The 18,863-nt window shown below is 33.9% G+C and overlaps 1 protein-coding gene across 1 annotated transcript; it reads right to left on the bottom strand.

Annotated features, from left to right (window-relative positions):
- Positions 1-553: 553 nt before the first annotated feature.
- On the bottom strand, positions 554-18,840 carry LOC123718786 (inositol polyphosphate-4-phosphatase type I A-like). Its single transcript, XM_045675574.1, has 19 exons — positions 18,627-18,840; positions 18,180-18,335; positions 17,737-17,928; positions 17,508-17,659; positions 16,947-17,108; positions 15,931-16,286; positions 15,547-15,737; positions 15,273-15,429; positions 14,285-14,478; positions 13,049-13,158; positions 11,878-12,312; positions 10,322-10,478; positions 8,646-8,830; positions 7,450-7,661; positions 7,218-7,314; positions 5,867-6,053; positions 5,378-5,500; positions 4,787-4,922; positions 554-1,778 (listed from the first exon to the last, which is right to left on the bottom strand). The coding sequence occupies exons 1-19, from the start codon at positions 18,742-18,744 to the stop codon at positions 1,646-1,648; spliced, it is 3,453 nt and encodes a 1,150-aa protein (XP_045531530.1). The 5' UTR covers positions 18,745-18,840; the 3' UTR covers positions 554-1,645.
- Positions 18,841-18,863: the final 23 nt, after the last annotated feature.

Below are 18,863 nucleotides of genomic sequence, written 5' to 3'. Positions count from 1 at the left end.
TTGGTAATTAAATATCATATATTTCGCATGGGCTACATACAATTAGGGCAATTGTGAGAAGCTAGGCGGTCCATTTATTACGAAAGTATTTAACGACTTCACCGAAAATCACCTTAACAATTCAAGAATAATCGCTAATTAGTGCATATAATATTAAACTACGTTCTAGTTGAAACTTTAACATAGCCTGGGTTATTGACTCTTTAAGTTACCATATGGTTTAACACACTATTTAAAGACAAATTATAATTGTATATGATATTGTTTATCTTATTGAATGCCCGATAATTGTAGTGCTCAACCAAAACAGTCGCCCCAAGAGACAATATCCCTTCTAGAAGTAATATTGAAGATAGCAAAAATTACAAAAAAAAGTGTGTATTTATGTACACGCGTTAGACGTTATACTTCTTTGGCGTAATGAGATTAAAATCTTTTCAAAAAATGTATTCTACGTTTGTAGAAAAAACGATACAATAAAAAAAAGGTATTTAATACACTGAAATTTTTATTATAACGCATCATCTAGGTAAATAAAGTTTATATATATATATATATATATATATATATATCACAAAAAACTAAAATGTTTACTATAGCTAATTTCAGGGTGTCGTTTTTTTGTGACGGTATGCGCGCATCGTAAAAAAATACTCTCATCGTTTTTCCCTAACGCGCCAAAAGAAGTATATCTTCAAAAATCAAAATATCAAATCAAATAATGATTTGTTATTAAAAATCAAGCATGTAGCAAGTAGAAAATTGGCCTTTCTGGAGGCAATATTATAGGTCAGTTTTGGCTTCATAGTGAGGAAACCTGCTTAATTCGATGTTTTAAGCAGGTTTCTTACATCACCGCATACGCGAATTCAAATCCGACCAGTCACCACAAGTAGCACCCGTTCACGAGTATGACGCATGGCCAGGCATCGACGACCTCGTCATATATTATGTAGAGAAAACCCGTCGCATGGACGCCTCGACAAGATAACTAAACAGATACTCCTGACAGTGGATTCGAAAATAATTGAAACAGTCGGCAAACTATGATTAATTGTATTAAAAAATTTAGTCTCTCATAAAAGGTCTAACATCGATTAAAGTGAATTAATCGATACGGACTTCGAGCATCTGTGAATCGAATTCAGTTATCATATTTCATAGTTTTCATGTGTGAAACGACGGCCATCTTCTCTAATTAATTAATTTGTCGACATAGATTATATGTTATCCGTCTGTCAAAAATGAATCAAATGCTGCGTTTTTTTTCCTCAATCACGTGTCATGGTAGGACTAGGGATTGGCGAATCTTGAACCAAAGACCAAACATAAGCAATAGACTACATGCCACAGAAAATTGTTTTGTTTTTCGATTCCTGATTGAGAGTGCGTATTTAAAAACAAAATTTGTAATCCAATAAAATGCTATATCCATTAGTACTTCAAGGTGTTAAATTTTATACGACTCGTGATCGAAATATAACTGTGATTATAATATAAACAAGATTGTAAAATGAAATTCCTAAGGCAACAATGATATTGCAAATGAATATTTTCTAAACTATATCTAGTCCTTTAATATGTTTTTGATTGACACAACAACAATGTTTAATATCAAATATTATTAACTTAACTGCGTAATAAATTAAGTCTGAGTCGAGCCATAGGTCCCAGTAGGAGGCCTATACTCTTTTGGTAATGCCATAACTTGTTTCTTCGTAAAAGCATATTTTTTCACACCAATATTTTTGTATGTGTTCTCTCTGCGACATCCCTCGCTGAAATTTCAAGAAAATTACACATTCATTAATAATAATAATAAATTATATATCTACTATAGTAGATAGCATTTTCAAATTAAGAGTAACTGAAAAACAGCAAGCGAAATGTCAAAGTACAATTTGAACAATTTTATTGTCATCACTATGTCAGTAGGTCATAAACTTCTAACTTAAGAACTCCAAAGTCAAAAATCATTTCTTCATATAGGTAACACAATGTACACTTATGAACGTCAAAAAAGAAATATACATGAAATGCTTTTAATTTTATATTTACTGCCAGTTCTCAAATCAAGGGCGTAGAACGGAAGAGAAGAACTGGTAATAAACTCTCCGCCACTCTTTTTAATAGCCAAGTTTTTTTTGTTTTACACAACGTTCGTAAGGAGCTGCAACCATTACACCATGTTCCACATGACATCTTAAGAAATAAATAATAATAAAATAAATTAAAAACGAAGATTTGTCTCAGATTGTCAAAGATCCTCTATCAGCAGGAGGCATGGTGAAATAGGAGCACGCACTTACATTCTCGTGGGAGCAACACGCAAATACATAGTCGAAATAACTAACATCACCGTATACACGAATTCAAGTACGACTAGTCACCACACGTAGCACACGTTCACGAGTATCACGCATGGCCAGCCAACGGCCCCCTCGCCATATTTTAGGGAGAGAGTCAACCCGACGCATGCACGCTGCCACAAGCAATGACATTTAAGCGAGCATGACGATCCTTGAAATGGAAACTTAGCTACATATGAAAATAATAATAATACTAATTATACTGAAATAATTTGATTCCACATGGATCACGGTTCCCAGAGTCTGGAAATGAAGCCGAGAGATTCAGTCGCGTTACTTTTTTATATTGGAGCAATTCATGTCCAAGCACTAGGATCGTTTAAATATTCATTTATATTATAATAGGCCTTAGCAAGAAGTTTCACGCTACGATTTAAATTTATTTATTGACAACACTTGTATAGGGATTTTGTTGAAATAACGTATACAATTGACTAAGAAAGAATTACTCGTTTTATGCCACCATGTGGTTGGTGCGCAAATTTTGTCTTTATTACGAGTACTATAATTATGGAAGCTACTATTATTTTTAAAGGTATCTATATTTTTCCGCACATATTCTCGTAAATGTATTGACTTGCCAAAGTAAAAATATGAAATTCTTTAAACTTCCTTCGTACTGACCCCCGTGGGGACAACTCACAGATCGCTCTTATAGTCCGCTTTTGCACTGTACAAAATTATGATTGCGACGACGACAACAGATATTTCTATAAAATAATTGCTGTCGAATGACGAATGGTAATAAACATTGATAACGCGTTGGAAGGGAATGGCTAGTAAAGTTATCATACAAAGGGCAACAATGCCACTATGTAGAATCTAAATAGATAAACGCGCAATAAATCAAAACCTGTAGAGCCTATATGTAAGTGCATTACTATGACGACATTTTGTTTTTAATATTAGGTCCTTACATATGAAATTGGCGTTTTGTATGGGAGGAACAAAAAGTCGAATATTTTTAAATATAATATATTTAATTAATCAAAGTATGAACCATTGTTTTCTATGCACTTTTGCCATCTCATAGGTAGTTCATTGATCCCTTTACTAAAAAAAACAGTCGGACAAGAATCAATAAAATCTGTGAAGGCGATTTGGACTGCCCCATCAGAGTTAAATTTTTTCCCTTGCAAGAAGTTGTCCAAATTTCGAAAAAAATGGTAATCTGTTGGAGCAAGGTCCGGGGAGTACGGAGGATGTCTTAGACATTCCAATTGAAGCTCTTCTAATTTGGTAGCCGTCTGTTGTGCAGTGTGTGGTCTAGCGTTGTCGTGAAGTAGCAGTGGCGTGGAGCGACTGACCAGCCTAGGTTGTTTAGCCGCTAGCTTTTCCATCATGGTTTGCAATTGCTGACAATAGACATCAGCCGTAATAGTCTGGCCAGATTTGAGAAAACTGCAATGAACAATACCGACACTAGTCCACCAAACGCTTACATGTAACTTTTTTGGGGTTAATTTTCGCTTGGGGCAGGATTTGTCTGGCTGGCCAGGATCCAACCATTGCGCTGAGCGCTTCCGATTATCGTAAAGAATCCAATCTTTCAACCCAGGTAATGATTCGGTTTAAAATACCTTCATTATTGTGCCGGTTCAGTAATGTAACGCATCAGTCGCCGCGCGTTTGCCGGTTTGCTTCAGTCAAATCGTGAGGTACCCACCTTTCAAGCTTTTTAATCTTCCCAATTTGCTTCAAGTGAATTAAAACAGTTTTATCACTAACACCGCAACCTGCAGCTAACTCGGACGTGGTTTGCGATGGATCCGCTTCCACAATAGCCTTCAATACTTCATTATGAACTTGGGTCTCAGGCCGTCCACGGGGCTTGTTCTGCAGGTCGAAATTTCCAGAACGAAAACGTTGGAACCAAAAACGAACTGTGTTTTCTTTTGCAACATGACCGCCATACACATAATTCACCCTTCGAGTCGATTCCGCAGCACTAGTGCCACGGCGGAACTCGTACTCGTAAATAATGCGATACTTTAAGTTTTCCATTTTGCAAAATGAGTGACGCAAACAGAAAAAAACAGAAGAAAAACACAAATGAATGGCGATCATCGAAACACAAATACATGAGTAAATAGCTGTACAAATTTGAATTTGAAATTCCTAACCAAAGAGGAGGTATTTGAGGTCAAAGTGGCCAGTGCGACAAAACGCCAATTTCATATGTAAGGACCTAATATGTCAAGTGAAGTATGGTGTCAATATTTGCAGTTCCTTGCAATTACCTTATCAAACAAAAACATGGCGATTAAAAAGAGTGACGGAGAGATTCTGGGCAGTTTTCCTCAACCTTGGAAACTGGTAGTAAATGGAAATTTAGATGTGCTTGTTTGTAATACATAATAAGTTACCAATATGAATAAACAAATTTTGATTTGGCTTAATACGAAATATTAACTCACCTTCTCATAATATTTAAAGCTTTCTTCATTTCATGTTCAGCCAAATGATATTCGGTAGACAGTATTGAACATTGCTCATACGTTACGGACATTCCAGTCCTGTCCTTAGCGCTTTTACACGACGTGAATCTTATACCTATAAGACAAACAATAAGATTTATTTTCCGGCCTTTTTTGAGACAGGACAAAAAATTTATAGATATTGCTTTTAAAATACACAAAAAATGGCTTTTTCGTTTATTTCCTAAATATTTGTAATAAATGATCATACACGGTGTAATTCAGCGTGAATAAGAGAATTGCCTCTTGTATTGTCTTATATTGTTACACGGAAAATTCAGGAATGTTTTATTCATTATCTACACACAGCTCATTACAATATGTCATAATGCCTTTTGACAATTAACTTCATAGTTAATTGTCAATAATAGAATAGAAATGTTTGAAAAATAAGTATTTAGAATAGATAGACTACGTCTTCAACACAAGCGCTAACCTGAACAAACCTCAAGTGTCAACTGTCATTTGTCAAGTTTCGTCTTAACCCGTTAACAAATAATCGCAAGAAATTACGTAAGTCAAAAGTCTTACCATTCATATGCCTAGTAGCTAATGCGGCTAAGTGAAGTACTTCGACGTTTTTTGGCACTTTGTTGTGTACTTCTTTTTTTAAATTCTCCATTACTTCTTCTAGGGGCTTAATTCTTGATGACGCTGTTATATCAAAATATGGCATTATGTTAGGAAAAAAGATATTTTCAATACTAGGGCCTCTCCACCACGCATGGCTGTTCATTTAATTATTTAAAACTTTAATAAATATAATATATTTGTGTCTCTCAGGGATAACACACCATTAATAGCGGAAAATTTTAAAAACCATATCAGTAGTTTTTTCTTTATAAACATTTTGTATGTTTGCAATGAAAATTTTTCCTTCTTATAATATTAAAATAATTATATTGATATTTATGATTACCTATATTATAACAAATATTTTTTAAACCTGTTTTTTAATGTACGATTATTAATGTATGTAAATTATAAGTCTAAATAATATTAATAATATTTTTGGCTTACTTCGATTAGCTCCCAAATAGTCCACAGGAAATATTTTCGTATATTTATAGTAGTATTTATTAAGTCGATCCAAATTATCGTTATTCGATTGATACTGGGGCGTAGTCTCGCCTAACGCTTCCGCTAATGTCGCCTTTTCGTTAATGCCAATATTGAAGAACACCGCAGTTATTGTAAAGTTCAAATGCTAAAAAAATCAATGTTGTTACATAGTAATCATTGTTGTTATTTAGCTTTAATTTAACCAAGAGTTGTTTTGCGAAAAATGTATGAAGGAGTTTTTCGTTTAAACACTAATAGTAAGATTTTCCATTTACACATATATATGTAAATGACTCATTGCAATGTAAAACATAGTCAGGATATAGGATTTCGACGAAGATAGAATTTAAAATAACTGTCAATCTGAGTGAACTTATTACACTGACTTCTAAATAGATATAAAAAATTATTTAATTTTTTTAATATTATTATGACAGAATTTATACATAATACTTACTCTATTAAGCTAAGCGGAATAAAACATATCTCATTTTTAAATATTCGTATGTAAATTTAAAAAAATAAAAAAAAAAATCTAATATAAAATCACGAGTTTAACTAATATTTAAATCAGGATTATTTAATCCTTGGGATTGATTTGCTCCAATTCAAACAATTTGTATGACTAAAAACTTAGCGATTAAAAAGAGTTGCAGAAAGTTTCTTGCCAGTTCTTCTTGCGTGCTCTACGCCCTTGACTTGCGATCAGGTAGTAAATGGAAATTTACAATTAATTTAATTTATTTTTCTGGCGTTCATAAGTGTTTTTGTTCACCTATATGAATAAATCAAGTATTACGTCACGCATTTTTTGGAGATTCTTGACCTCCCCCCTAATCGCAACGTGGCCTGTATCCAAGTAAAACGTTTTGTGACCAGCACCGGTGACTCGTAATACCTAAAACTTACTATTTTGTGGTGTAAAGTACTGGAAAGTTGAAAATAATATTATCTATAACGCATAATTCAATCCCCGCCCCGCATCGTAACGTTTTACAAGAGGACCCCCCCCCTCAAATTCGTTACGTAATACTTGAAAGCTCCCTAACTCTCAGTTAACCGATGTATAGTTTAATGCAATACCACTGGCTTGTACGGTGAAAGATTTAGAGGATCAGCATATTAGACCCAAAAATCAAAGTCAGGTACAGTAAGCTAATAATAACTTATACAAAAATTGTAGCCACTGGATCATTATTACCAATTTTTTTTAATATTTTATCTATAATATGTGTCAATTGAGTATATTATTGCTTATTTTTAGTGTTAGTAAAATAATCTCACATAATTAACCTGCTATTTTCCTCACCTCTTTTTTAGTAAACTTCGAATACAGGGCATCTGATATAGGGATATTGACAGTTAAATTTCCTCGTGATCCAGATACTTGAGGCATTGCTGTCATGCTGAAAAATACAAAAAATACTACAGATTTTTTAGAATATGTAATAATCTCAAGCATATCGGCCTATATAATGTCTGTGCGTATGTATATCTGTCTTTAGCACAGCTGCACATTAACGTATATAGTCAATCCATACCTGTGTCCAACTTTGTTCAATTTAAAAAGCACGGTCTGCAAATCTTCCACAGCCACAACCATATCACCCCACATCGCCTTTTCCGTAGAATATAGACTTAATAATCCTTCAAAGCCGCACAAAGGCCCAAGTTCTGACGTCAACAGCTTCACAACTGTTTCGTGTGAGACTGAATTGAACCAACATAGCAGACCGGTCGTCACCGTAGTTAACTGAAATTTATTTACAATAATGGACGTTCCAGAGTTTTGAGGTGTTAACTTTATATGGGAAGGTAAACCGCGACGTTACGTAACGCGTTACGGCGCCAGTCTGTCTAGCTTCCCTTTCCCTCACGCATACGGCAGCGGTAGACAAACTCCTCCTCTCTCACTCTAACGCGCAGCGCTAGCTGTATTTCGGATAGACGCTCTCTTTCTATTCAGTGTTTAGTGTGCGTTAGACAATTACTGTCAAAGTGAATATAAAAAAATTGATGAATGAAGCAGAAGATGATCCTCGGAGCATTACAGAATAAAATAGTTCAACTTAGATTAGTTTAGGTTATCACTTGTGTCGGGCGTCCCGAGACACATACATTTATTGTGTACTGCAGAAGGCTCACCTGAAGTTAAGTGATACCTGAGGCTCGCAAGTGCGTTGCCGACCTTTTAAGAATTGGAATTGGACTCGAATTGGTTTAAAAATACTTGAGTGGGCAGCTGGTTCCACATAGTGGTGGTGCGGCAAAACTGCCTTAAAAAACGCTCAGTTGTGGAACGACGGACGTCGAGGTACAGGTAGGAATACAGATGATATTTTGTATTCTGTCTTGACGTCCGATGATGAAACTCAGCTGCAGGTATTAATCCGAACAACTTATCAGAGAGACCCCACATCTCTACGCAACGCAAAGAGATCAAGCCGCACGGAAAGTGACTGGTGGTTGTCGGAGCAGCGGAAAGAGCTGGTACTTGGGAGCTCCCGCCAATAGGCGAGAGCAGATCTCCATGTTGGGCCAAATTTTTAATTTTTATATTTAACTAAATGAAAAGTACCGCATTTAACTTGGTTAATTTATACGTAGTTTTTTAAGTAATAAAATTTGAAATATTAATTAAAAACTTTCAGGGAACATTAGTGTAGCTGCTAGTATTTTGATTGTTTCGATATAGAACAGTTGTCACACTAAAACTCGAATAATAATGATGATATACCGCTTGTGAGAAGCATGTGTCCCTTCTAGTTTGAAGAGCGGCATTGTTTCTTGCCCAAATGGGTGATTCGCAACGTAGGCGTAAAGCCGCGTGTGATATACGAGCCCAGTGCGTTAAAGATTCTGCCTTGACTTTAAAATCCTCGGTAAGTGATCTTAGTGAATCTAATTCGTCTTCCTGGGGCTCTGAAAAGGAAAAACTTTATTAACTTATAGATATATATTTATTTAGGTATATAAAATTCTATTAACAAAATTATAGTTCTTGTAGATATTTCTCTTGTACTCAGTAATAGTAAAATGGGTGTTAAATAAAGAGATAATGTAAGATCCTCCTTTGTAAGAAAAATACCAGACATTAGATTCAATGATAATAAAAAAGCAATATTCTCTCTTTTATTTTTTTAATAGAAATCAGTTGTTTGTGTCGCGGACGTGCTCGTAAAACCGAATACACCATATTCTACGGTTGCGTGTTGGTGTGCTGAGTTCAAGCGTGTAAGAACATCTATTGACTCTCGCACAGGACACCCCAGTGACTAAACAAATTATAAAAGTTGAAAACGTTTTATTAGCGAGTTACAGATTGTTTTATGGCACAAAACATTATTACTTATCTAGTATCCATAAAATACACACAACCGTCTGTGTTAGAAAAATGTTTCAAAAAAAAATATTCAAGGCACTAGCCTTAGGCCTGGAATATGTTCTACTTCTTGACCGATTTTTGACTCAATTCTTAACCATAAACGAAATCACATCACTATTGTGAACCAGAAACGAAAAAGTAATCCAAAACTTCGACCGTCAACTGTAAGTCAGAATAAATTTAAGAGAATTCCATTCACCGGTAAGATCATAGGCTGGTTCTGGGACAGCCAAGAGTATCGAATACCTTAATCATGGAGCAGATATTACAGGGACCTTGTACGCAGAACAACAATACGCAAACAACGGCGTGGCAAACTCGCTAACAGTGTTTTCTCCAAAATCACGCCCGCGCACAGGCAACAAGTTGGGCTGTCATTTAAGGGCTGGCTTTTAATTAACATATCATCCTCCATATTCACCGGACCTCCTTCAGAGCTCAGTTACACTTCATAGTGGTACTATTTCCACGGTAAAAGGGACGTTTCAGGGGACATGAAAAGTTTGAACATGCCTAAAAGGCCACGGTACACGATGTTTAAGGTACCAGGATTTTTTAATAAAAAGAAATCTTCGCTTTAGAAAAAAGATATAAACCTGAAGTAACTCCGTCCAAAAATAAAATAACACTTAATACAATATTAATGCATCTATATATTATTCATAACTTTTTTTATTATGGACCCTAGTATAGCTTTTCACTGGTAGAAGAAATTAAAAAATCAGTTCTATGAAAATACAAACTGTTTGTAATATTATAAAAAATACCAAGACTTAATTAAAAACATAAATAATGTTTTAATGCAAAATGGTATATATACAATAAATAAAGACGAAATGTAAATTGCAATCTGGGCTCAGTTATTATGGATTTTTACTAGCATGCTAGGTGCTCACACAGTGTTCAATGAATTTGGAACAATTGTCGAATATCTTTTTGATTTTAAATTAATAAATAGTTAAATGAAGCATTCAGATACACTGGTATTCATAAGAATGAGATTGAATTGAATATCAAACGTTATATACCTTTATCAGTGTCAATAATCTTGATAACGGCTTCAACCACGGTCGCCAGACAGGTTTCAAAGTCAACACCAAAACTTTGTAAATAAGCCAAATTATTTTCACGTGTTGACGAATCGATTGGACCGATGCTAGGAAGAGTGGTCTCCCGTTTTGCCGTCTGTAAAAATAATACTTTCACTAAAAACGTAAATTTTTAATATACAAACTTTTTTAACTTTAGCATATTTACTTATTTTAAATTTAGTAATGTATTCGCAATCACTGCAGCTCAGTGTCATAAAAAAAAACATATTTCTTTGCCTAAATTTTATGACTCACTCATAGAACATTAAGTCAAGTAAGCCTGTTGTAAAATGTCACTAAGACATTTGTATCACTGTTCCTTAAATATGTGATTCCAAAATGAACCATAGTATTGTCTTTTGTTAACATAGCTTTTAAACATTAAGAAAACACTTTTTTGATATCTAGTTGATATCGACTCCGGGGAAATAAATACAGATAACACAACTTTCTCCACAGCTGTGATACTTTTGACATTCAACACCTTTTGTCTTCAGTCACCGTGACCACGCACGCTGTAAAGCACGCGAAACGTCGGAAAAATTTAAATTTAAAATGATGTAAATAATTATAAGTTTATAATAATAATACATAGCTTCAATCCGTTTAAAAAGTGTTTTCTTAATGAACCATCCATATTAAAATCACCTTGGGAATTCGCGCTATTTAGAGTAGAGTATTGAATAACAATCATATTTATTGCTGAAATACAGTAGAGTGAATCAGAAATTTACATATATTTAAATATGTGACTAATATTATACAGTTAATTCATTATATGCTATTATAAATAATCGCTACGCACAAGTGTCTATTTACTCGCAAGCCAAGTAAAAAATAAAATTACTAATCTCCAATAAATTTCGCATATGAGACATTCGCACATATATTAAAAATAGTAATAAAAAATGCAGTAAAAGAATACACATTAAACTTAACACAATAATGATGAAAACACATTAAAATAAAAAAGCCATTTTTGTTATTAATAATGGTTTTGGTTATTAGCCTATGGTTGCCAATATGCGGAATGGCATGTATATTAATCATCTAAAAGTGGTATATTATGTTGAATAACACTGAATTCCTGTTTCATTGCCACATACCAAATATACGAGTGTGTTTAGAATAAGTTTAAGTTAACAAAGGCCCGTAGTTTTGATTATATATTGCATAGATTGTGTCTTTTGGATAAGAATATTGCCGGCCAACAGACATATAAGCATTTTTTTTTTAATTACGGCCTAAACTAAGCTATAACATATGGCATAACATGAAAATATTTAAAAGCGAAATCCATCAGTCCCGTAACCCTTTAAAATCATTATGACAATTAATATATTATGGGCATTAAGCCATCCTCTGCCTAACACACCTCGTATTTGAGGTGTTAAAAAAGAGTATCCCTACAAAGCTTTTCGTGGCGTTTGCGTAAAGTAAGACAAAAATTCACTGTTATACTAAATTTAAATCGCATAGCAATTATCAATCACCTTCCATTTATCACTTCCGCTCAAGTTTTCCACCAACGATCTATAAGAAATTTGCTCTAGGGACGTGTTCTTAAAATCGTGCCTCAAACTCCCATGTCTCGGTCTATTAGAATCAAATGAGTTTAAATCGTTCATTCTCGTCTTGACCGGTGACCGAACGGATCTAAACGAGTGATTGAGATTTTTACGTTCTTCGCTGTTGAAGTAATCATTATCGAATTTTAAATCCGACGCATCGAGAATGTTCTTTATTGATTCTTTTGATATTAAACGGTTTTGGCACACGTTTGGTACACTCGAAGACAAAGAGGGTGTTTCGACGGTGGGCGTTGTCTCCTTTGAACTGGAGCTTGATGATGCATCAAATGTGTCACAGTCGGAATTTGTGCCGAACATACTAAGTTGTTCAGTCAATTGCAATATAGTGGTAATTGTCTGAAAAAATATGAATATGTTTTAATGACACATGATTGTTTGGTTAATATAATGACGGTTAATATAATAATGATGAACTTCGTATCCCCTATATACATATATTATTGTCAAACTTAATGCGAAATTTTTAAACAAACCAAAGAAATCGGACCTGTTACTTACTTACTTTGTGTAACATAAATTTCTGATAAATATATGTGACAGTTTTTGTGTCAATTTTTATTTATAAAAAGAAAAACAACAAACCAGTGGTGCTATAATTTTTTTAGGTCTGGCCTCACATTTATGTATCTACTTCATGATTATTTGTCAAATTAATAGATAAGTAGGTGATGCGCCTACAGTGCCTGACACACGCCGTCGACTATTTGGGTCTAAGGCAAGCCGGTTTCCTCTCGATGTTTTCCTTGACCGTTCGGGCGAATGTTAAATGCGCACATAGAAAGAAATTCCATTTGTACACAACCGGGGATCAAACCTACGACCTCAAGAATGAGAGTCTCACGAAGCCACTAGGCCAACACTGCACAAATCATAAATAGACAAAAGTCAATTAATATTCCCCAATTTGTGTTGGAAAATCCAGTTGTCCTTTTTAAAATTATTATATTTCCCACCTGTCACAAATATTTCACGGTCATAATTAGCCAAATCGGTCCAGCCATTCTGGAGTTTTAGCGAGACAATGAACAGTAATTCATTTTTATATTTTAGTTAATTAGCTTAATTAATTTACCGGATTTTCAGAAGTACAATTTTGTTTTGGCCAACCAATAATGGCCAACGATTCTTCTATCACACCCGGTTCCCATAGCGTCAGCATGCTCCTTGTTTTTGTTTTAATAACTGAAATTAACAAAATATGAGTCTTCTATGAGTTTAATAAAAATATATATTATACACATGTTGGCAATTAACACACAATTCTTATCGTTTGAATAGTATTTAAAAGGCTTTAGCGCATTAACATTAAACTATGTTAAATGACTAGCAAACTCACGTGAGTGCGCGAATGATTTAAGCTACATACCAACTTAAGTGGAAATGGGCAGGCCATACCACTCGAATGAACAATGGTAGATGGGCAAAGAGGGTAATAAAGTGGAAAGGGCAACCAGGAATAAGAAAGCATGGTTGCCCTCTAGCACGGCGGGCTGACGAGCTTAATTATGTTGGTGGAGAGGATTGGGAGAAAAATGCTCAAAACAGAGAGAGATGGAGCCAATTGGATGAGGCTTATACTCAATAAGAGGTCCTTAAACATATATATATATTTAATGTGTGTGAATATTTTGTAAATTTTTCAAGGAATAAATGAGGCTTAATTAATATTATTATACAAACATATGAAACTTATTGCTATGCAATCCTATAATGACTGTTCACTGTTCCATAATAAAAAACTAAGTACTTAATAAAGTTAAATTTTGTACATATTTTTCTCTCCATAAAACCTTGCTGATAGTGATTAAATAAATAAGAAATACTCGAATTGGTCCAGCCGTCTTAGAGTTTTGTGCTAAGAAATATGTTTTGCAAACCATTCGCTATTTATATAGTAACTCTTTTATACCATATTTATTCAATATAGATAATTAAATCATAAAAATATAAATATTTTTATGATTTAATTATATAGTAGTTAGGGTTTCCTCAAAGAGTTAGTACCGATAAAGCCGCACGTCACACCAATTTAATCTCTTTTTTCAAGTTTGTCAATATTATTATTTAATTCTTGTGTAAAAAGTGTAAATAATAAAAACCAGCCCAATCACACTGAATTACTAATGTCGTTTCTTTCTGTCATATATATTTATGACGAAAACAACTATTTCTACTATTGACTTGTTTTGAGATTTGTAATAAGCAAGTATCTGGCATCTGTGCCTGCGGCTCGCCGTCAACCTTTTGAGTCTATGGCATGCAGGTCCACGGTTATTATTAATTAGCCTTCTGTAGTATGCCGACTTACCTTCTGTAATATGCCGTGCTTCTATATACTGCTTAGCCTGTATTAGGACAATAATACGATCCATATCCGTAACAATTTCATCTCTGAAATTCCTTAAAGTCATCACACTGTCATATTCCGATTGTATTCTATTGGACGCTGCCGAGTGTAGGGCCGCCTTCGTACTATTTATATCTTTTACTTGTTGAACTAACCTGAAAAAATTACTTTCTATATATTACAGGAGCTTAAGAATATTTTGTCCGAATATTAAGTCGCGGCGATTAGAATGGTTGTCTTATTATCAAATGTTTTACCCATATTTTTATAGTCATTTATAGGAAAGGAGTCTCTTTTTTTTAAAATGGAATCTCGCTGTTGGCCTTGAGGGCCTTTACAGCTCAGCTCGGGCTGTTGTGTGTGGCGAGCGTAGCTCGGCCAGAATGGCGTTTTATCCTGCGGCTAGCGCAAGGGCGTCTCCTGTGAGACTCGAATCTCGGCTTGAGCCGTCGCGGGGTGGTCAATCGCTTGAAGGGCAGGACGGAAGCTCACTGGAGTGAGCGAAGTGCGAAGTAAAGGTCCTCGCCTTTCCCGGTGAAGACGGTTTTTCACCCTAATCTGTGTATTTTTATTTTTATTATTGGCCGCGCAGGCGGCTTTTAATTTATCGTTTGCTACGGTAATTGGATCGTCCGGATCCGTTAGTATGTGTCGGGGCCTCCTACGAGCCCTTTTTGTCGGGAAGGGCAATTGAGTCTCAAATTTATGTCCATAATATATTGACATCATTATTAATGCCATAATGATTCATGGCATAATGAATAACGAGATAATGATTAGCCTTAAAGGAACATAATTTCCTTATAACACATTATGTCTGATAAACATTACCCATGGGGTCAAAGTCACTAGTGGGGTTCGAAACAAAGCCGGGTTTCAATACATCAAGTAATAGTTACAAATAACATTATTGGAGCAATAAATGATATTTCAAGATATTATTATTTACCTAATTAGTCCTCCGGTTCTTTCTGACTTATGTGAGTGAGCCGCAAACGCTCCTACAGTTATTATATCGTGATATCCAGTTTTGTTCAACGTATCATTATGCACCCACATTCGTTGAAGGTGGAGATTCACTGGCGCAAATTCCAAACTGGAATCGTCTGAAAAAAAATGTAGGTCAAAATTTAGTTTTTCAATTAATGATTCACATTTTAATATACTTTAATTGATTCAATAAAAAAATATTATCTAGTATTTAGATAACTTATTAAACTCGCCTTTCTTACAACTCGCTTTGAAATAAGCATGTTCCGCTTGCTGCAAACATCTTTTTGAATGACAATAGTGTTTTAAGAGTGATACATTTATACTCGACAAGTCCAACTGTTTATTTTGCCAATTACCACACATATCACCTATGGACAGCAGTTCACCTAAAAGCTCTTTTTCTCTTTGAATAAATATGTCCCTAAAAGTAAAAATCATATTATGGATCTTTAGTCGAAATTCTGGAAATATTAATTTAATCAGAAATATTTTAAATATCTACTACGCAGCTTGTAATATCTATAAAAGTTAAACTACGCAATCCAGAGAATAAAAAATATATAAGAATTATGAATATTAAAAAAGATAAAACTGTTAATATACAAAACACTCACAACAATTGTATTGGCAATTGGTAGCACAATTTTGGTTCAGCCATTATTTCATGAACATTTATATCGCCACCCAATCCAGAATGAAACTTATAAGTTACTTGATGACTGTTAACAAAATTTTGCTTAATCATACTTCCATATGCTGGAAATTTCAGTTTAAGTCCCAATCTAGGAGGCAAAGACTGGGATCTTCTATGGCACTGAATTTTTTGTGGTATATCCAAGCAGTTTCGATCATTTGTATGACATGGACTATTGCCAGTGCATGAGGCCTCAAGACTCCATCCATTAATAGTGACAAAACCAACTGTCTTATTATCACGGGTTTTTAAAGCTACACGAAGTCTTTGCGATTCCTGAAAACATTAATTTACAAATTAATTAGCAGATTTACGATTTGCCTTGATCTCAATTCTTTATGATATACAAGAATTAAACAGTGAAATTATGAACCTCACTTCGGTACCTGTTTAGACCTAGAACCACAGGTCATATATATAGATTTATAATTTTAAACTACAATAGTTAAATCACGTTTGACATTTATCATCTGTTTTTAAATTATAAAAGTGCTAGTTATTTTTATTTGGCAAATGAAAGAAACAACTAGTCTTCGTGTGTAAGAGGCTGTTTCTTTATCAATATTATGAATATTATATCGCGTAAAAGTAAAACATATTATTCGTGAAATCCAGATACATACATCGAAGTTCTTAAAGCTTGTTGTATTATTTATATATACACCTCCTATATGAAATATATATTCGCAGGTCATGACATATATATGAATAAGAGGGTTAAAAGTTTATTATTATATTATAGAAATTTAGATGTAACATGGAAATAAAAAGACTCCCTGGTAGCCTAATGTTTATCGTGCCTACTGCAGGAGTTTAAACAATAACATAATGAAAGATGATAAAAGAAATCGATATAAAAAATCCACTATAACTAAGTATCAATATGGCTCTATTAGAGTTATGACAATGTTACTTAATTAGTCAAGTGTTACTTACCTGTATGGTGCTTAACTGCAGACTTGTATATCCCATCGGCACAGTAACTTCAGAAACTTTTTCCTTTACATCATATACTACGAGACGAACAATAGCTTTACCATTTATACCATCGCAAGCCCGAAACAGCACAGTTTTTGAAAAACAAGGATTACTGCAAGACTGTTATAAAAATCATATTATAGACAAAAACACGACAAAATTCAGTCTGTGGATTGCTGGCCTCAGAACTTTTAACACAAATTGTATGTACTTAATTGCGTGTGTATTATTGTTATTATTGTTTAAGAACAGTCAATAATCTATAACTTTTTAAGGTTGAAAGGTAATCAATGTATGAAAAAAGGAGATTGAATGGTAATCTATTTAACTGGGAAAAAAAATCATCACTGACACATTGAATAAAGAAAACCCAAAGCCAAGTAGATGATATTGAATAAATCTAGTAATAATGAAGAAAAACATTTTATCTGCAATTCTCTAAATAAATCAAGATCTACACTCAATTATCAAAAGATTTTTCGTGTGACTATATAATTTTGCTTTTAAATTTGAACTTACGTCAACAATCTCTGTAGAGCCATATTTAACACATAAATCTTTTGAGAAGCCAAGGTATACAACAATCAGTGGTGTCGGCGGTCTACCATATGCATCACATAGTAAATTATCGCATGATAACGCTAACTCACATAATGGCACTTCATTCATATCTGGAAAAAAAATTTGGCATGACTAAATAACTTCTACGGAGAAAATATAATATTAATTCAAAAGTTAATCCATGTACCTAAAATAATTCCCTTTTGAGCGCGATACCTTGAAACGTCAATAACAGGTCTTACTTTATTTAATTTTTCCCTCAATTCTACAATTTGAGTATTGATGGCATCATATGACGCCATTTCAAGAGACTTTATCCAAAGTGTACGTTCTGATTCTTGGAATGTTGCTAATCTGTAGCATACTCCATTCTCCCAAACTGTAATTTACATTAAAAACTAATGTAAAATAGACCTTCTAAAATAATTTTATATAAGCAAAACAATCCAACCAAAAAAATTTTTTTGTGTTGAGGAATTTTTGGCACACCGCATCATAGATTACTACACATCATCGCTTACTATGAGAATACGACAATTTATTCAACTTTAGTATATTATGGTCACCTTAGTGATTTTTAATTGTTATATATTTGTCCAAAAAATAATAATTACTAGAAAAAGCCCTTACCTATTTGAAATGGCCAATGTCCATTTTCATCACAAGCTTGTACTTTTATTACATGTCTACCTAACACTATTACTCCAATGGGTTCATACCAAGGCTCAGAGCCTTTCAAATAAAAAAGGAGATTCCCCCTTAGACGAAACCATCTAATTGAATATGCTGAAATGTGATACATAATAAATAGGGGCAGATATAAATACATTATGAATGTGATACAAATACAATATTGAAATTTTACATACAATCACTTAATCTTAGTGAATGTCTGTATGTGAAGAAGAAAAATACATATAAGGTAAGACGACGACTTCAGACGTTCATGAGACCTTAATGCTAGTTAGATGATAGTGAAATTAGTAATCACACCATCCTGCATAAGCCGTATGTTTTGCAATAGTTTCGTATATTTGATGTGCAAAGGAAATGTGAAAAAGTAACACAAAGCCCTACCTTCTGATCTTCGAAAGAATCCGTCTTGTTTTTCTTTCATTACTATCACACCTTCACGTTCAAAATTTTGAGTGGTTTGTGAAGCTATTGAAGCTAACACTTGTTTATTGTATCTCATGGCTATCACATAGTTTTAATATTACTTTAGATAAAATATTAATAACAATACACATAGCAATATCTATTGATCTTCATATGAATTGTTGGTATAATTTGTTTTCCAAGGAACATAGAAAC

The sequence above is a fragment of the Pieris brassicae genome, chromosome Z, assembly GCF_905147105.1.
Source record: "Pieris brassicae chromosome Z, ilPieBrab1.1, whole genome shotgun sequence".
NCBI lineage: Eukaryota > Metazoa > Arthropoda > Insecta > Lepidoptera > Pieridae > Pieris > Pieris brassicae.
Note: the sequence above shows the minus strand (reverse complement) of the source record. Positions and strands in the feature narration are given on the sequence as shown.